This window comes from Chrysemys picta, chromosome 10 (genome assembly GCF_011386835.1).
Source record: "Chrysemys picta bellii isolate R12L10 chromosome 10, ASM1138683v2, whole genome shotgun sequence".
NCBI lineage: Eukaryota > Metazoa > Chordata > Testudines > Emydidae > Chrysemys > Chrysemys picta.
In genome coordinates this window covers 68,690,621-68,709,956 of record NC_088800.1, presented here as the reverse complement: position 1 = coordinate 68,709,956, position 19,336 = coordinate 68,690,621, and the positions used below count along the sequence as shown (strand labels likewise).

Sequence of the window (19,336 nt, the reverse complement as noted above, 5' to 3'; positions counted from 1 at the left end):
CCAGGAAAGTTCCCTTCCGCATGCGAAAGTTTCGCAGCCACTGGGATTCATCCCAGACCTGCAGCACTATGCGGTCCCACCACTCAGTGCTTGTTTCCCGTGCCCAGAATCGCCGTTCCACGGCATCAACATGACCCATTGCCACTGTGATGTCCTCGGCGCTGGGTCGCCTGCTTTCTGACAGGTCTGTGCTACTCTCAGACTTCAGGACATCACCGCGGTGCCGTAGCCTCCTTGCCTGACTTTTCTGCATCTGCCTCAGGGAAACCTTTATGATAAGCTGCGAGACGTTGAGAGCGGCCACAACTGCAGCGATGGTCGCAGCGGGCTCCATGCTCGGAGTACAGTGGCGTCCGCGCTGTCAATGACTGGAAAAGCGCGCGAACTGTTTTCCCGCCGGCGCTTTCAGGGAGGGAGGGCGGGAGTGATGGACGGATGACGACAGTTTCCCAAAAGCACCCTCGACTCATTTTGTTACCCAGAAGGCATTGCCGGCTACACCCAGAATTCCAATGGGCAGAGGGGACTGCGGGAACTGTGGGATAGCTGACCACAGTGCACCGCTTCGAATGTCGACGCTATCACCGTTAGTGTGGACGCACAAAGTCGAATTACTGTCCTTAGTGTGGACACACACGTTCGACTTTGCAATATCGATTACAAAAATTCGATGCAAGTAAAATCGAACTACTCTCGTAGTGTAGACAAGGCCAAAGGCTTCGTTACACTGCCAGAGAATCATAGAATATCATGGTTGGAAGGGACCTCAGGAAGTCATCTAGTCCAACCTGCTGCTCAAAGCAGGACCAATCCCCAGACAGATTTTTGCCCCAGATCCCTAAATTGCCCCCTCAAGGATTGAGCTCACAACCCTGGGTTTAGCAGGCCAATGCTCAAACCACTGAGCTATCCCTGGTTTATAGAAGCGCTAGTGGAGTGGTTTTCAACCTTTTTTTATTTGCAGACCCATAACATTTTTTGAATGGAGGTGTGGACCTCTTTGGAAGTCTTAGACATAGTCTGCGGACCACAGATTGAAAATTACTACTTTCGCATACATGAGAATTGGGCCCTGTTCATTTTGACTCTATCCAAGGAACTGTCCCTTTCTCCATTTATCTGTACACTTTAATAGAGCACTCCCTCCCCACATTCCAGTAATAGTAACAGTTCTCCTGATGCTCGCTGGGACCCAGTATTTGAATTTCTGGGTCCTGCTATTTAAATTTAAAATAAACTTCATGTGTATGTAAAGGATTATTGATGCCTTTTCTAGCTTCAGAATGAAGATATTCAACTGCAGGCTGGTTTCTTTGTACAGAAATACTTTTCAGATTTAGTCAATAATGAGTTAGCATTGGATTTTTCATGATTATACTTCCTGTGGTTTATTTCTGGTCCAGGAATGAGCAAATGGAAAGGTGTCTTAAAGCCACTGTTCACTGCTTCCAAGTGTGCTGAGACACCTATGGGATCTCCAGAAAGCTATTTTTCACCCTTTATTTCTCTTCACTCTGTGATTCCATCACTGTCTCCAGTGGATCCATAACAGATCCAAGGTATTCTTTGGTGGAGGTTAGAGGAAGAATCAAGAAATCTGATTCTTCCCTTATCCTTTTACTTCTCCTTTTATAGGTATATTTCCAGATCCCACCTACTGAAGAAACTGTCAGCCCTGGTCTTCATGGCCATGTTGGGTTCCATCACAACAACTTTTGGATTATCCTCCTTTATACACGCAGAGGTGTAGTGTCATCCAATAAGGATCCAGTGGCTCAACACTCCTCAGATCCGATTCCTCCAGATCCATCTGTAGCTCAGTCGGTTGTACCTGATACACTTTCTGAAGAAGTGGATGAGGAGACACCTCCTCTTTTTGACCAGGAACAAATGGATACTGACTTTTATCTCCATTTGTTACCTGATGAGCATGTGGGTGTAACTTTTGCTTCTTCCTGTTTTGAGGGTGCTTTGCAACTGTATGACCTTGTTGATTGCATGGTAGCCACATTAAACTTACCTTTGGTGGCTATGGAGGAAGTCTCCCATCCAGTATTTGACATTCTTGTGGCTACCTCCATGAATAGGATGTTGCAGTCAAGAAGACTGTTTGGTCAATTCCTGCTACCTGCCAACCTATTTCCAAGAAAACAAACAGTACTAGAGTCTACATGAATGGTTCTCTTACTTTCATTCACAGCCTGTGCAAATTCACTAATGGTGGCTGCTGCCAATATAGGTTTAGGTCTGGTCAAATTCACTCTACTCCTGCTGAGAGAGAGGAGAGAAAAACTGATACACTTGTAAGAAAAGTTTTCTTGTCTTCTTCTCTAGGAATTGGAGTGGCTAGTCAATGATGGCCTGTTATCAATTCCACTTATGGGAAAAGATGGCTCATTTGTCCAAGATTTGCCAGGGGATAAAAGAAGACTGGCTAATGCTATTTTGACAGAACAACAGCATATGGCAAAGCATGTTCTCAGACCATCGTTTGATGCTTCAGACTCTTCCGCCAGAGCATTGGCATTCTCAGTTACCTTGAGGAGGCAATCTCGGCTCCGTTCCTCTTCCTTGACTGTGGACACTAGAGTCAAGGAGGAAGATCTCCCCTTCAAAGGAGATGGTCTTTGCAGCAATAAGATTGATGAACTGTTGGAAAAATTAAAGAAAACTAGATCCATTGCTTGTTCCATGGGTATCTATCCCTCACTCAGGAGACTTTCTACTCCTTCTTTTCAATACCAGGGGCAATATTACCCTTAGTTGTCTAATTATTTTTCTTCAAATCAAAGTCATCAGCAACAGCATCAGCAATCTCCGTCTTCATTCCAGACCCAGCATAAAAAGCATCTTTCAGATAGAGACCTAAGATGAAAAAACCTTCTCCCTCTTCTTCATCTTCTGTGAACACCAGATTTGATGTGAGGATCAAGAGTCATGGACCAATCAGCCAGGAGCCATCTCTTCTTTTATTTGGGGACAAGCTAGCCCAATTATCAACAAATGGAGGCAGATAACCTTGGATTTATGGGTACTAGAGAAGGGCTGTGCCAGTCAGTTTGAAAAACTGCCCCCTCTTAATTCTCCCTATCCTTCCCCTTTCAGGGAACCTTCTTACAATATTATACAGAAGAACACAAGCTGCTCCAGATAGGAGCTGTCAAGGAGGTGCCCAAACATCTGTGAGTTCTTTTCAAGGTACTGCCTGACACAGAAAAAAATGGGAGTCTTTGTCCAATTTTAGATGTAGGAAAATTGGACAGGTATATCTAGAAGTTCTGGTTTTCTATGCTAACCCTGGCCTCCATAATTTCCCAGCTTTCAGCTGTGGATTGGTTCACCACTCGTGATTTAAAGGACATTTATTTTCATATCTCTGTCTCACACAGTATTGAAAATATCTGCATTTCATGGTGGTGGGCACCATTTCCAGTACACGGTGCACCTGTTTGGCCTGTCAACTGCACAAAGAGTCTTTTCAAACTGCCTTTCTGTAGTAGCAACACATCTGAGAAAACAGGGTAGTTTTGTTTACCCATATTTGGATGATTGGTTGCTAAAAGCTACTTCATGTGAGGATGTGTCACTCCACATCATGTTTACAATCTCCATCTTTTCAGATCTGGGTCTGTATCTCAGTGTCAAAAAAAAAAATCAACTATCTGGCCACATCAGAGAATTCCTTTTATAGGTTCTATACTGCACTCAGAAGCAAGGAAAGCTTTTCTTTCAGAGGACAGGTTACTAAAAATAGAGCAAGTGGTTTAGCAAATTTGAGACTACTCATCCTGGAAGGTAATCATCTTACTGGGTCTCATGGGTTTGATGGCAGCTACCAATTATGTAGCTCCCTTTGCTATTCTCAAAATGAGATGCAGGCAGCATTGGACATCTTGATCTACACACCAAATCAGGACAGTCTTCAGATGTTTGTCACCATGCCTCAGGATGTTCTAGATTCACTGAGGTGGTAGACAAACCAAGCAAATGTTCTCAGAGGCATCCTGTCCAATCCCCCTTTTTTTTTTAAATTCAAAAAATTTCAACCAGTTCTATGACTGGTCAAAAAAATGGGCAGGAAATTACTTCAGTTTCATTGAAATTGTCCTCATTTTTTTTGTTTCAAAATTTCATCAAAATGTCAAAAATTAAAAGATTGAAAAAAGTTGCTCTTACTATGAAACTACTTGTTCTTCAGACATAACCCTAACATGGTAAGCAGAAAAATAGGGCCCTCTGAAGATGTCTACATTATATCTGTATAGGGGTCTGAACCAAAACCAAAGACCTGACTTCACCTGAACTTTGCAACTTGGATATATGTCCAATATAGAACATACATACATACTCCTTCAGGGAAGTTAAAGTGTAGTGCTGAATATTTAGTCAGATATTACTACATTCCTTTATTTCTGAGCTCAGTCTTAGGGTCTGTCTCTGTATTCCCTTGCCATCATCAAGTGCTTTAAAATTAGCCTTAAAAAATGATGACGTTTAAGTGTATGGCTTTTATCTCATCAGCCGCCTGTACTGTCCTCCTCAGGCCCCCCCATTGGGATGACTTTTACAAAGCTCCTGATGGTGGTGATCTGTTCAGTAAAGGTCCTATTTAAATACTGGAGTGTTACCAATCTGAATGCTGTAATGTAACATGCTGGCATTTGCCTAGTGACACAGAAGCAACAGATTTCATTTTATCCTTAGTGAAGGTTTTCCTACAAGATTCATTAGTCATTCATGTCATTTTGTTCAAGGCAGAGAAGGATCTAGAAGTAGTTAATTATCTTCAGCATGGTGCAGTACAGCACCAACTATAATAACTAGAGTTGGACTCATACACCTTAACTTCCCAGAGAAGCAGATCTGTCTCTAAACCACAATAAAGGCAGGACAGTCTTCAACTGCACCTCATGCTGTGTGCAGGGGAGAAGAGAAAAGTAGGAGATGCGTGATACATAGATCATAAACAAGGAACTGCCTGAAAGAACATTACATTATCCATCAAATCACATACCAGTGGATAATTTCTTGCTGGTTTATACACAGAAGACAAGAGAGTTGGGAAATGCTAATTGACTGCTGAGCAGCCAGACCTCACTAGTTATTTTTGTACTAGAAACTGTGTTAACCTGGAGAATTTCTCTTCACCAAATGTCCTTTGTTCATGGAAGCACATATTTCATTGGCTAAAATATGTGCTGCAGTAAATGCTGTGACTATCAAAGGCAATGCACATATTATTGCTAAGCCATTTCAAGCCTCCAGTATAAGTGAATTTTATTATTGCTCCACTAACCCTTTGCTGAGCTTGTTAGAGCACAACCTCCCAAGGAAAGTAACATCATATCATTTCAGTTAGAAATCTCTGGGTTAGGTTCTCATCTGCTGTAAATCTGTACCCCTCCACTGACTTCAGTGGAGCCAGAGCTACTCTGATTTACACCAACTGGGGATCTGGTCCTCTATTTTTATTCACACTCCAATAGGAGTAGAAAAAGCAGTGAGATAAAAGCTCCTAAAATACATCATCAAAGGGTAGGTTTTTGATACAATAACTGATCTGTAATTAAGCTAGGCTAAAATCCTTCCATCAGATCCCCAGGCACACTAGGGCAGGGATTCTCAGACAGGGGGTCATGAGGTTATTATGTGAGGGGTCGTGAGCTGTCAGCCTCCACCCCAAATCCTGCTTCACCGCCAGCATTTATAATAGTGTTAAATATAAAAAAAGAGTTTTTAATTTATAAGGGGGGGGGTGTCATACTCATACTTGCTGTGTGAAAGGGGTCACCAGTACACAAGTTTGAGAACCACTGCACTAGGGGATGTGGTCATATTGGAAGAACAGGGCATGGATGAGGAAGAGCTGGCAGCATGGAACAGCTGGGAGGCAGGGCTGGTGGTGCAGGAAGCCTGTATCTCTCATCTCCCTAAAATCATTGTGATGTTTTGATGCTTGATGGGTTGGCTGAGGAAGAGGGTGGTGGTTCATGTGCTTCAGGGAAGGAATGAGAATGGAGATGGAAGCAGAGCTCCTGGTGGGAGTTAGATTAGGCCAGGGTAGGTAATGCAGACAGGCAGGTACCATGGCAGTACAGGACATGGAGCATAAGTGATGTCCTCAGTGTCCTATGGATTCAAGAACACGTGTAATTATAACCCTACATATGGAACTAACTGTTGGTTAAACCCCTGACAATCTTATGGGATACCCTATGAAACTCCTATCTCAGCCAGTCCTACCCAACAAGCAAAGATGCATTTCACTTGAGATGTGTTGCCCTGCTTGTGTGCAGAGACCATCAGGCAATGGGGAAATTCCTGGAACAACACTTGATAACCTTTAACAGAAAACCAATGCAGACAAATGCTCCAGCCCCATTATTCCACTGGGAACTGTCCATTTTTGCAACCTTTGGTGAAGTGGGACGGGACTGAGCAGCAGGTTTCTGGGAATAGGTTTTATTTTAGATGCTTTGTATATTGAAATGGAAAAGCCTCTTTTAATTTGCTTTGTCTCCAGTGACCATAAGCTTGCCAAGAGCCAAGTCAACGTTCTATGATTAAATGTGTTTGCTGCTGATTCTCTCAGGGGTCAGTGGTTCTGAAAGCTCAGGATCAAATTCTAAAAGTATCAAAGACAGCTTTTTAAAAACAAAATTACAAAATGTGTCTAATTACATTTAACTATCTGTGTAAATGATAGTTTAATTAAATAATTAAATACCAGGGACTAAGTTATAAAATGGAGAGACCTTTCTAACGCCAGTGATGCAATAGTGGTAAAATTGATGTATCTGGCAAAAGTAATTCTTTTAGAAAATAGTGGCCTGTTATACATTTGGAATTAAAGGAAGAAAAATTAATCTAAAGTGTTTAAATAGATATACTCTCTGCAGTAAAAATTTTACCTGCAATGACATTTTCATTTTGTTTGTTACTTAATAGATGCCTAGCAGTACATTTCATGACTTTCTTTCTTTCGATTACTATTTGTAGTTTATGGACTTTGAAATCATAATAAAATAGAATTTATAAAGTTGTTCTAACTCCCTAGGTTCCTCTCAGAGAACTGGGGATGCTATTCTGTAGTTAAATGAAAACAAAACAAAACAAAACTGCTGAAAATGAGTGTTTTAGACCACAGTTGTAAAAGTATAGTTGGGATTTTCAAAACCACTCAACAATGACCTCACTCTTTGTCCCTTGAAATAAATGGGAATTTTACAATTGGCTTTGAAAAGATATTATAGAGTTAGGTTTATTGTGAGTGCTTTTGAAAATCTTACTTGTAAATGATGGAAGCCCCAAAGGTTAAAATTCAGTCTATGGTTGCCCTTATCTTTAATGGTTCTTGGAGAATGGAATGATCTGAGCACAGGATTTGGGGACAGGAATTTCTGAGTCCTCAATCTCATTCCGACACTGACTTCCTCTGTGACCTTGAGCAAAACACTTAAACCTGCACTTTAAAACTTTAGTGCCTGAAGTTAGGCACCTAAATCATTATTTAAACACCTCAGAAAGTGGTCTGAATTTTTTTTTTAGAGCTACTCAGGACCCACAACTCTTATTGACTTCAGTCGGAGCTATAGGGCTGAAAATCAGGCCAATTATTTAGATGCCTAACTTTAGGCATCATGGCACAGATCCACAAAGGTACTTAGGCACCTAAGTCACAATTTTAGGCTCCACTGCGACCCACAAAACTCTCTCAGCTGCTGCCTAACCCTATAGGTCCCTAAACACACTCAGTGCCTAAGTTTTTGCAATTAAAGTTCCCTGACACCTAAATTTCTGCTGCCTCACTCTATGCATCTGAACACCTGTCTTCTTCCTAAGCCCCAGAGTGATCCACAAAGTGGGGGAAGGTAGGGATTCATCCACCTCACTTGCATGCAGGGCCCAATTTGGTAGGTGTGCTCAGAGGCCACGTACTGGATGAGGACCCATTCAAAAGCTGGCTGGAGGAGGAGGTGCCACCGTATAACTTTTAGCCTCCTAGTTAGAACACTTACCTGGGTTGTGGGAGACCCCAGTTCAGCAAGGGAGAGAAAGGATTTGAACAGGGGTCTTCCACTCCTGTCAGCTAAGTGCTCTAATCACTGAGCTCTGGGATATTCTGATGTGGGGCTCCCTCAGTCTCTCCTGTTGAAGTTGTTCCACTTTGTATAAATAATTAGTCATTGGAGCAGGGAGACTGGATGCTGGGTTCTCCCAGGTGTGTGCCCTAACCACTAAGCTATAGAGTTATTCTCAGTTTGATTCTCTCTGGCCTAATGACTCTTTAATTATTTATCCAAACTTAGGTGAGAATAAACAAGAGAGGAGAACACTACACATCACAATATCCCCTAAGACCCCTGGGAGACCCCTGTTCAAATCCTTTTTCACCCTCTGGCAGAGGGGGAAATTGAACCCAGGTGAGTGCACTAAGCACTGGGCTAAAAATTATAAGGTGGGAAGCGGCACCACCACTGTGCTGATGGTTTATGGCATATTCAGCATCTGAGCCAGCCCCACTTATTTTCTTTTTTCTTAAGCAGAGGCAGTAATACATAGTAAATGTGAGACTTCATTGCCTTGGCTGGCTTTGCAGGACATAAAGAGCAACATCACAGAGTGGCAGTGGGAAGGAAAGTCATGCCTAAAGGAAAAAGTAACAGGAAAAAAATAACTAGTCTGCTTGTGGCAAGATCAGTTAGTTGATCTGGAATAAGGGCATCATTTTGTTTTCACTATTGTATGAATTCAAAAAAGGGTCCAATATTCCAATACCAGAAAGTCTTTTAGCATCTTGGTTAATTATAAGGAATGCAATCACACTTACTAAACTGTGTCCTACTCCCTCACACTTCCACACTCTGGGCTCCATCACCATATACTCTTTGGCTTACTTTGATCATGCCATTAACTGAAATCTAAAGCAGCAGCAGAACTAATTAGAGACTGGAGTTCTCATCCAAGCCGGAGAAGACTTAGCGGACTGAGCACTAGATATGGCATAGCTAGTTTCTCAGCTATCACATGTTCAAAGTCTGGCCGAATCAATTCAGCCCTTCGCTATGTTCAGGCCATATAGCGGACTATACAAATCTTTCAAAAGAGACCAAGTCCTGGCAAGAGAATGCCGCTACTGAAATGCCTTAACTATCTACAGATCACTAGTCTCAGGACATCTACAATTCCTTTACTTCAGGAAACAACTGAAAGTAATAAACTCATCCATAAATGAAAGTACCTACCTTTTATTGTTATAGGTTCATGTATAAACCATGTATGGCTTGAGCAGCTGTAAAATGCTTAGCCCTGGACCCACTGAAGTTAACGGAAGTTGTATCATTAGCTTGAGGGGAAGCAGGGTTTGTGTTATAAAATTAAAACCCACCACAACTTACATGAGCTATCCATAATGAGTGGCAGTAAAGAACGCCTGCTCATCTGGCTTATGGAAACATTGGCAATATTCCTCTCATTTTTCAGGAATAAAATAGAAGAATTTTAAAAATCAGAAGAAATAAACCAAATAGACATGTTGCAGCATGTCTACTAGTCTTAGTCACAGCAGTTCACTGGTCTTGGGTGCTTAGGGACTGTGAAGGGAAGCAATTTCCAATGCTGGAGGCCCTTGTTGGAGAGAAGTCTCTGCAGCCAGCCTCAGAGTCTCACCTCGTGAACCAATAGCAAGAGTATTCTAGATGCTCTTATCTGCTGTAGCGGGAAATAGAGCAAGGGGCAGCCTGCAAGACAGCCAGATTCCAGACCATTCAGGCCTTTAAAAGTTATCAATCGTCATCCACATTTTGAATTGCATCCCAAAGTCAATGTAGAACAGCACAGATGGTATGTGCTCAGAGAAGCTGTCCTACTTCAGCAGGTGGACAGCTGCTGCCTGCTCCTGGGTATTAAGCAGAGTGTATTCAGATTATGGATAACACTGGGAAAGCACTGTAGTTGGTGCCAGTTTTGGCAACGTTCCCTTTTCAACAGTCTGACTGTCAAATCCTCCATGTTAATCTGCTGACTCTGCCCCTGACAGGAGAAAAGGAGCGTTGAGAACAGCTATGAGCATGAGCACTGGGGAAATGAAAAAGGGAGGCTGGAAATGAGGAAAAAATAGACTAAGTGAAGAGAAAGAATATAGTAAAGTATGACAGACAGACAGCTACTGTTGTACTTTCACTAGGAGAATTTATTTCAATCCCTTTGCACTGTTTGATATAGAAAATTTCAAGGAAAATACAGGAGTCTCTGGCAACGCTTTTGCCTGACCTGACTCTATCTATATAGAAGCTGATAGCCAAGTATTTACTTGATTACCTAGAAGCAGGTGTGACAAAACCAATCTTGTTCTTGTTTATTTTAGCAGTATCACTCCAGTCAGTATTACAAAGAGTCTGTCAGAAAGCTATTATTTCAAAAGGATGTAAGCTATGGCTGTACATTTGCTCTGGTCTGAAATTCACTAATACAGTGCAATTTCCAGACCTGGATAAAAAAAACGTTTGCATGATTTGTTGTAAAAAAATAGGAGGCCAACCCCGCTTTACTCACACAAGTGAATCGAAGAGGAGAGTAAGGGAGCATTGAAGCCAATGGGACTACTCCCATGAGTAAGAGTTAAAGAATCAAGCTCTATATTTGTCCTTTAAAATGGGTGCGTAGGTGGGAAGAGAAAAGGGCCAGATTCTCAAGTGGTATAAATCAATGTAATCACTAATTTACACCAGCAGAGGATCTGACCCTATATGAGTAGTGCTAAATTCTTACCCTCGGGTATTCATGTGCAGATCCCACTAACTTCAATGAGACTTGAGTAGAATTTAGTTGTTGTTTCTTCACACCATGCTCACTCCCACATAGGATATGAGCTCTGGTGTGAAAACATACTCTGCCAGAAGCATTTCTCCAATGTTTCCTTTTGTAAGCAATAGATCCTCTTTGTAAATTCTGTAAAACATGTTGGATAAAAATTTTAACTTCCTTTGCAACTACAGAAATCATTTCCCAGTGGCATTTTGCAAACATTCAGCTAAAATGGGCACTCTTCATCTTTTTATAAAGTGTCAAATGAATAAAAAAAAAACCTAAACTCCTATGTTGATTAGTTTTGCTTAGCATTTTCCCAGAAGAGTTGGTACTTACATAAACCTGAGCTCTGATTCTCTTCTGACTAAGACTTCCCGAAGCCTCTGGATCTTTGCCATCTCCAATTCAATTTCCTCAGGCATCATTGTTGTTTCAGCCATTGAGATGATGTCAAGTTGATCTATGTGTGTGAAGGAAGACAGGAAATGAATGAGGATGGTCAAACTGACTTAGCAGGACCTTTAAAGAATGCAACTTAATCACAGAGGTGCCAGGCCATGGTGCAATTAATGTGGGTAGCAAGAAACATAGTAGCTGGATGGTAGGTGGACTGGTCCTTTCTTGTTTTGCTGGGTACTTTCAATGATTTTTAATCATTTAAAAATAAAAGGATTCCTATAAATCTCTAATATGATTTGACGTATGTTTCAGTAAGTCAGAATCAGGGCCGGCTCCAGGCACCAGCTTGCCAAGCAGGTGCTTAGAGCGGCCACTCCGGACAGGGGCGGCAGGTCCAACTATTCGGCGGCAATTCGGCGGACGGTCCCTCACTCCGAGCCAAGGACCTCCCGCTGAATTGCCGCCGCAGATCGCGATCGCGGCTTCTTTTTTTTTTTTTGCGCCGCTTGGGGCGGCAAAAACCCTGGAGCCAGCCCTGGTCAGAATATATTACAACTCATAAGAAAGCCTAACCTATGGTAACCCAGTGTACAGTGAGAGCTGCTGTGTCTTATTTTACATCACTACAGACTTTTAAAATATAGCAATATAACTGCTACAAAACTTACCAGCTACAACAATTCACTATTGTGAACAATCCTGCATTGGAAGAGATATGGACAAAATGAACTAATAAGAATTTTCTATCTATCTAATTCCTATGATTCTTCCTGGCACTCCATTGATTTAAATGAGACAAGCAGTTAAAAGGGCAGCCCAGAGAAATGCTAGTAATCATGATTTCCATTGAAATCAGGTGGAGTGGAGGATACACAGTACTTTGTACGAGGTGTTCAGCAGCTGGCAGGATCAAGCAGGCCCCTTTTATTATTATTTTTGTGTAATTGACATGTTCTCTCTTCCCTATTGGTAGAAGTAGGTACTATCAGTCTACAGAGAGTTGCTTTGGGAAGCAGGAGTCTGACCTCCGGAAACCTTATACTGATGTTTTATCACATTTATTTATCTTAGCCAAGATTTTCAAACGTGACTAATGATTTTGGGGTGCTTTAGTTTTTGGGAAGCAACTTAAAGAGGCTTGGTTTTCAGACAGTGCTGAGCACTTGCCCTCTGAAAATCAGGCCCTTTTAGTCTCAGATTAAATAACAAAAACTGAGACACCCAAACTCACTAGCTACATTTGAACACCCATATGTACAGGACACAAATGAAATTATAGCATTAGCTGCATTTCTGAATTAGGAGAATGCAGCTCTAGCCAATTACAAGGAAACAAATTCTGAAAGTACCACCATAAAGACCAGGCCCAGGCAGCTGAACATAACTTCTTGCAAAGAAGACTTGGAATATGAATAAAGCTACAGTCCCCTCTGTGGCGTTATCCATCTTCAAGCACTATCAATCTCCTTATGTTCTCCTTTTTACTCTACCCAACTGCTCTTAAGGTCTCATATTACAGCGACCATCTAGTGGTTAGGGCACTGGCATGGGTTCAGTTCCCTGCTCTGCCATGGCCTTCTTGTGAGACCTTGGGCAAGTCACTTAGCCTCTCCGTGCCCCATTCATTAAATTGGGGGGAAATACTTTACTATCTCACCAGGGTATTGTGAGAAGAACATTAAGAAGATTGTGAAGTGCTTTGAGATCTAATGATGGAAAGTGCTGTATAAAAAATAGACATTATTGTTATTATTATTATTATTAACACAGAGGAAGACATCCAGATCTGTTTTTCCTCAGAATACCTGCAATCAACATGGCTTCTGTATTAGCTAACTCACCAATACCTATTCTTGGAGAGTCGAGAATTGGGAAAATACCTTAGGACTGAAAAAAGCAAATATAGACTCAATCTTCAAAAAAGGAAAGAAGAGTTACCCTGGCAACTATAGACTGGCAATTTCAGTTCCTAGTAAAACAATGGAGCAAATATGAAAAGAAAAGTAAAATCACTAAATGGCTAGAAGATAACAGAACCATGAGCAAAAGTAGCACAGATTTATAAAGAACAAAAATTGATAGCTTTTTAAATAAAATTACAAAACTGATAGATGAAGGAATGTTATACAGTATATTTGGAAATTAAAAATTTTATTATCAGCATTAAGCCAAACTGACTTGATTCTGTCTCATGGACTGGAAACAACCTAAAGGGCCTAAATAAGGAGAAAATTATAGATGATGATGATGTATTTCATTTAGGAGAGGTTTCTAGCTGGTATCAGTATTAGGTCCCATCTTACTGAATATTATTATTCGTGACCAGTGGAGTGAGCAGCACATTAATGAAAAGTATATATACTATTAAACAGAGGCCTTAAAATAACAGAAATAATACTTAGGAATTTTGAGAGGTGAGAAATATGGGCATGAGGCAACAAAATGGGATTCATCTTAGAAAACAGTTATCCATCTGGGTGAAAATAATCTGATATGCAGATATTCAAAGTGAAGGAGAAACACTTAGACACATCCTTCCCTCTGCTATACACTGCAAAGGGCAGCAAAACAGGTCAAAAAATGTGCATGAGGGAACCATCCCTCTATAACATGCTTCCCCCTGACACCACAGAAGCCCCTCTGATGAAGGTCCCTGGGGCTGAAGCTTTGCAGTTCTAATGGGTGGCAGGCTAAAGGAAAGGGAGCAGACTATGACCACAACTTGCTTCCTCTGCAAAATGAAGATTTTTTTCAGTTAGAACATTGTTAGAATCTCTTCCGTAGGCATGGGCATGATCTAGACGTTCTAATAGGAGCTGGAAATGACCTATTTCTATGATTTATATGATTCTCTGCATTATGAAACTTGTGGCTAGATTTTCCAAAAAGCTCTTCTGAAAATCCAGTCACTTATTTTGGTGCCTAAATGAGAGCTGAACTCCAACCCTTCTGGAAATTCTGGCTTAGTCCCTATTGCAAAGTCCTTCCAGCCCTGGCCTGTCTGGAATCAAGGGACCACTATAGTTCCAAACTTCAATCCAATACATGTGCCACTTTGTGCTACCACAAGACCAATGAGCAGAATTACATATAATATCCAGTGGAAGGTTTCAGAGGGGTAGCCATGTTAGTCTGTATCAGTAAAAACAACAAGGAGTCCTTGTGGCACCTTAGAGACTAACAAATTTATTTGGGCATAAGCTTTCATGGGCTATAACCCACTTCATCAGATGTATGGAGTGGAAAATACATATACAGCACATGAAAAGATGAGAGTTGCCTTACCAAGTGGGGGGTCAGTGCTAATGAGGCCAATTCAATTAGAGTGGATGGCCCATTCCCAACAATTGACAAGAAGGGTGAATATCAACAGAAGGAAAATTACTTTTTGTGGTGCTAACGAGGCCAATTCAGTCATGGTGGATGTGGCCCATTCACATCTAACAATGTAATATATACCATCATGTGCCAGCCATGTACAGTAGCCAAACTGGACAGTTTCTACACAAAAGAATAAATGGACACAGATCAGACATCAAGAACTGTAACATTCAAAAACCAGTAGGAGAGCACTTCAGTCTCCCTGGACACTTAATAACAGACTAAATGGTGGCCATTCTTCAACAACAACAACAACAACAAAACTTCAGAAGCTGACTTCAGTGAGAAACTGCAGAACTGGAATTAATTTGCAAACTTGACGCCATCAAATTAGGCCTGAATAAAGACTGGGAGTGGCTGGGTTACTACAAAAAATAATTTTTCCCTCTGTTGATATTCACCCCTTCTTGTCAACTGTTGGGAATGGGCCATCCACCCTAATTGAATCGGCCTCATTAGCACTGACCCCCCACTTGGTAAGGCAACTCCCATCTTTTCATGTGCTGTATATTTATACCTGCTTACTGTATTTTCCACTTCATGCATCTGATGAAGAAGAAACACTTAGATACACAAGTTTATGCCCAAATAAATTTGTTAGTCTCTAAGGTGCCACAAGGACTCCTCATTGTTTATCCAGTAGAAGTTACAGCAGGAATCAATCTAAAGAAGCCTTGGAAGAAACCGAAACACTAGAGATTTAAACAAGGAAAATGGATTGCATTCTAATTATTAAAAAAAAAATGGAAAGTGTAGTAAAGGATCATTACTGTATTTTAAAAACCTTTTAAACTGGCCAACATGTTCATTGGCACTGGCTGGGTTACTTTTGCTTTTTGAGTCACCCAACAAATTATAATTTTAGCTTTTACTAATAAGAATCCCTTAACTGGCAAACTTACAGCAGAACTGCTCAGGGCTCCAAATTTGCTCTTTGTAAAACTGCATTTCATTGCTAGATCAAAGAATCAGTAATCATCATTTTGTTTTTTGTAGCGTTCCATTGCTACAGAGTTATTTTAACTGGATGGATCAAAAATAGCATTGATGCAAATTTATTTTCCAAATACTTAAACAGGATGCAGGAAATCATCCTGATTCTACAAAGAATTAAAGCCAATAAATCTGCCAAATGTGCAAATAATACATAAAGTTTTAAAAATAGTTTTCAAGATAATGTAAAATAGAAGTGAATGTTATGTTCTACTTTAAGAATTGTAATTTTCTTCTTACCCGCTATTTATATCTACCTATAAATACCCCAGTGTTTGCTATGACCCAGACCAACCACCCCACTGTGATCTCAGGAATTCTGGAAGCGAGTATTAAAAAAAGCAGTGTGCCCAGTAGACATTTAGGGTCAGACCTTTGGCTTCTTGTTCCCTTTGCATTGTGCCCACCTGTTAAGTTTCCCCAAATGTTTAGTGCTCCCTTATAAGCTCATAGATTTTAAGGCCAGAAGGGACTATTGTGACAATCTGTTTGACCTACTGCATAACACAAGCCAAAAAATTTCACCTGTATCGAGCCGGTTGAACTACATCATCTCTTTTAGAAATACATTCATGCCAAGCTGACTGGAGTAGCTCAGGAGTGTGAATACCAACCTCACGGCAGACTGTTGAGAAGCAGGGTACACTCCCCAAATTGGTTGTGAGTTCTACATTTAGATTTCACCAACCAAATATCAAATGTGAACTCCTCAAACACTAATTAAAAGCCTTAACATGGAATCACAGAAAGTCCCCTTGGATACTCCACTCTATCTTGCCACCCAGGCATATTTGTCTTTGTGATAGATGGTCCCTTACACCAAAAATCACAACAATATTGTGATTGCTTCCAGTCCCAAAGGACCAGTCATTTACCCCAGGTCAGTTGCACCTTAGATCCTACGCCAAAGACAACACTTGTAGCCAATCCTATAATAAACCAAATAAAGATTTATTAACTAAGAAAAATAAATAAGAAAGTTATTTACAAGGTTAAAGCAGGTAAACATATACACACAAATGAGTTACAGTCTTAAGTTCAAAAAGGTAACAGAAGCTGCTGTAATATGCAAGATCTATATGTCCTCTCTGGCTAACCTAGGCTAAGTAGGGGGATCCCTCGCTTATGCTTAGAAATCTTGCCCTCCCCAAATCCAAGCAGCTTAGAGATGCAGTTTATTCCTGTCAGGGATTTTTATTTCCTTCCCCCAGAGTTCAAGCTAATGGGACGAATCCCCATGCACATCTCTTCTTCATGGCTGTGGGGGAGCAATCAACAAAGTCTTTTGTCCTCTGATGTTCCACAGCGGTTTGTCTGGTATCTATGGGCCTTCTTCTGTTGGGCAGGAAATAACCTTTGCTGTGGCAAATAAATTTCACACTTGGTAATGCTTCTCTCCCGACTGTGGTGGTTTACCATTTCAGAGCAAACACTTAAATATTACCTTATAACATAAGATACAGATATTATAAGTGATCTTAATGCATGCAGTAACTTACAAGCATTTCATAAACACTAACCACATTTTTGTAAACCTAGTACCTATTTTAACAATACTAACACACAGGTGAGCCAGATTGGTTTCCAGCTATGCATTTGTCAATGTTCAGGTGAGGCCTAGGGGCCTTGGCATGAGATGGCAACTGGTCTGCCAGCATCACAATCCAATCTCAGTGTAATGATTTTAGGTGATGGGGAGCTACAGAGCTATGGAGGAGGCAATATAGGGCCTGAGTCTCTATAATTAGTTTCCGCTCATCATAGAGACCACACAATGCAAGGACTCTAACCACAGAAAACCTGCCTAGAGTGCAAGCCCCAACCTGAGCAGTGTGATGTGGGGCATTGCTCTAGCCCAGTGGTTCTCAACCTATTTATCATTGTGGGCCGCAGAGGTGGCCCACAATGTGTTACCTGGGCCACAGGTTGCGAACCACAGCACCCCCTCCAGACTCCTATGCCCAGCACCTCCTGCCCAGAGACCCCTCCACAGGAGTGGAGCGCTGGGCAGGGAGCGGGGCAGCAGGGACCCTAGACCCCGGCCCTGCAGGGCCGGCTGGCAGCCCCGACACTGACCTCACAGGGACAGCCAGCAGCCCCAGACTCCACGGGGCAAGCCAGTGACCCCAACCCCGCTAATCCAGGCAGCCGGGAACCCGGAAAACCCCCCCTCCCCCAGCGGCCTTTAGCACACAGCTCATGTGGCCTGCGGTTTGATAACCGCTGCTCTAGCCATATCTCTATGGTGGTGAGCATGTTGTAAGCATGCTTAAGGGAGAAAGAGGGGGCTCATTTGGTGGGTCTGTGGGGAGCTAGAGCTAGAGGAAGGAATGGGAGTGAAGGAATCCAGACAAAGGGCAATCGGGATGGGAGGAAACTTAAAGGTGGGGATGTGGGAAATCAGAGATAGGAGGAAGAGCCGTATTGGTGGAGGGGAATAAGGGACAACTCCAGAGTGGAAATGATGGATGTGACAGAGGGGAAGAGCAAGAGACTGAAGGATTTGATAATGATGAGTTCATATAAATAAGGCAATCCATATTCATTGCTATGCAATTTAGGGCGGTACATTATTTGCCCAGAATATCCAGCTTTCCAAACATAACTTCTTAACAAATATGACTGTGAAAACTGCTTTAACAGAGCAGCAGGAAATTCCCCTCATGTAAGAGAATCCTTAGGTGTAAAGGCAACAAAGCAGACAGTATGTTACCCACTCCAGCCAGAATAGTGGGCACTCTAAAGCCATGCCAGCAGCAGGAGGAAATAGAAAGGGCATGGTCAGAGAGCACAGTGTGTCCTGCAGATCCTGAGACAGTAGAACAACCACTAGCAGCTCACAGTGGAAACATGATCCAGTGATGAGATCACAGAACTGGGAGTCAAAATGTCTATATCCTGTTCCTCACTTTGTTTCTACAAACTAGGGCAAGTCAACAACCTATCTGTGTTTGAGTTTCCCCACTTCTAATATGGAGGACTATATTAATGACCCTACCCGACAGAGTGTTGTGATGTTTATAAAACACCCTGAGCTCCTTGAATGCAAAATGCTATAAAAAAAAAAGGCAACATGTTAAGTCTTTGAGCATGCTCTTCATATGACCCACTGGTGAGCTAGACATACACTGTTCTGATTCAAGCTCCCTTAGAATTCTGAACAAACCTCATACACAAGGCTCTGGGTAGGCAGACTGCAACACACAAAAACAGTGTATTCTTTTTTATTTAAAGCAAATGTGAATTGATACTGCAATTGTGCGTGTGTGTTAGTCAACTACTTTTTAGCATATATTATTAGAGAAATCAAAGTTCAGCTTCTGGTAAAGAGCCAAGATCCATAAAGCAATAGTGAAGACACCACCAAAATTAGTCATAGGAAATGACAGCACTAGAATATTTTGCCTTATCTGCAATCATCACAATAATTTTCAGTGGAGAAGAAAAAAGTGAAATATGAATACTGTATGAACAAAGAGGCATTAACATTAAAATAATTACTATGTAAAAATAAAACCATCAAGCTATTACATATAATGAGAGGGAATGCAGGGTAAAGCCAAAGCAATTTACACATATTTTGCTTCAATCTAAATGCAGACCTGGATAGTAAAACTGCATATTAATTTAATGATGACATTTCATCCCCAGTGTGACAGCCTTAAAAGGAACATTAGCAACATGCAACAAAAAGCAACAGAAAAGAAAATGTCAATACAAAATCTTTCAACGTGGAAAGAAAACTTTGGAAAAA

The 19,336-nt window shown here is 41.4% G+C and overlaps 2 protein-coding genes across 3 annotated transcripts in view; one reads left to right on the top strand and one right to left on the bottom strand.

Moving 5' to 3' along the window:
* LOC135973815 (uncharacterized) overlaps positions 1-19,336 on the top strand; it is a 1,510,190-nt gene that overhangs the window by 739,926 nt on the left and 750,928 nt on the right. The window lies entirely within an intron of this gene.
* Positions 1-19,336, bottom strand: part of BMERB1 (bMERB domain containing 1) — a 121,220-nt gene that overhangs the window by 47,069 nt on the left and 54,815 nt on the right. For both annotated transcript variants that reach the window (XM_065559959.1, XM_005307571.5), the window contains exon 2: positions 11,146-11,269. In XM_065559959.1, coding sequence (XP_065416031.1) covers positions 11,146-11,269 — 124 coding nt within the window. The remainder of the gene's footprint in view (positions 1-11,145; positions 11,270-19,336) is intronic.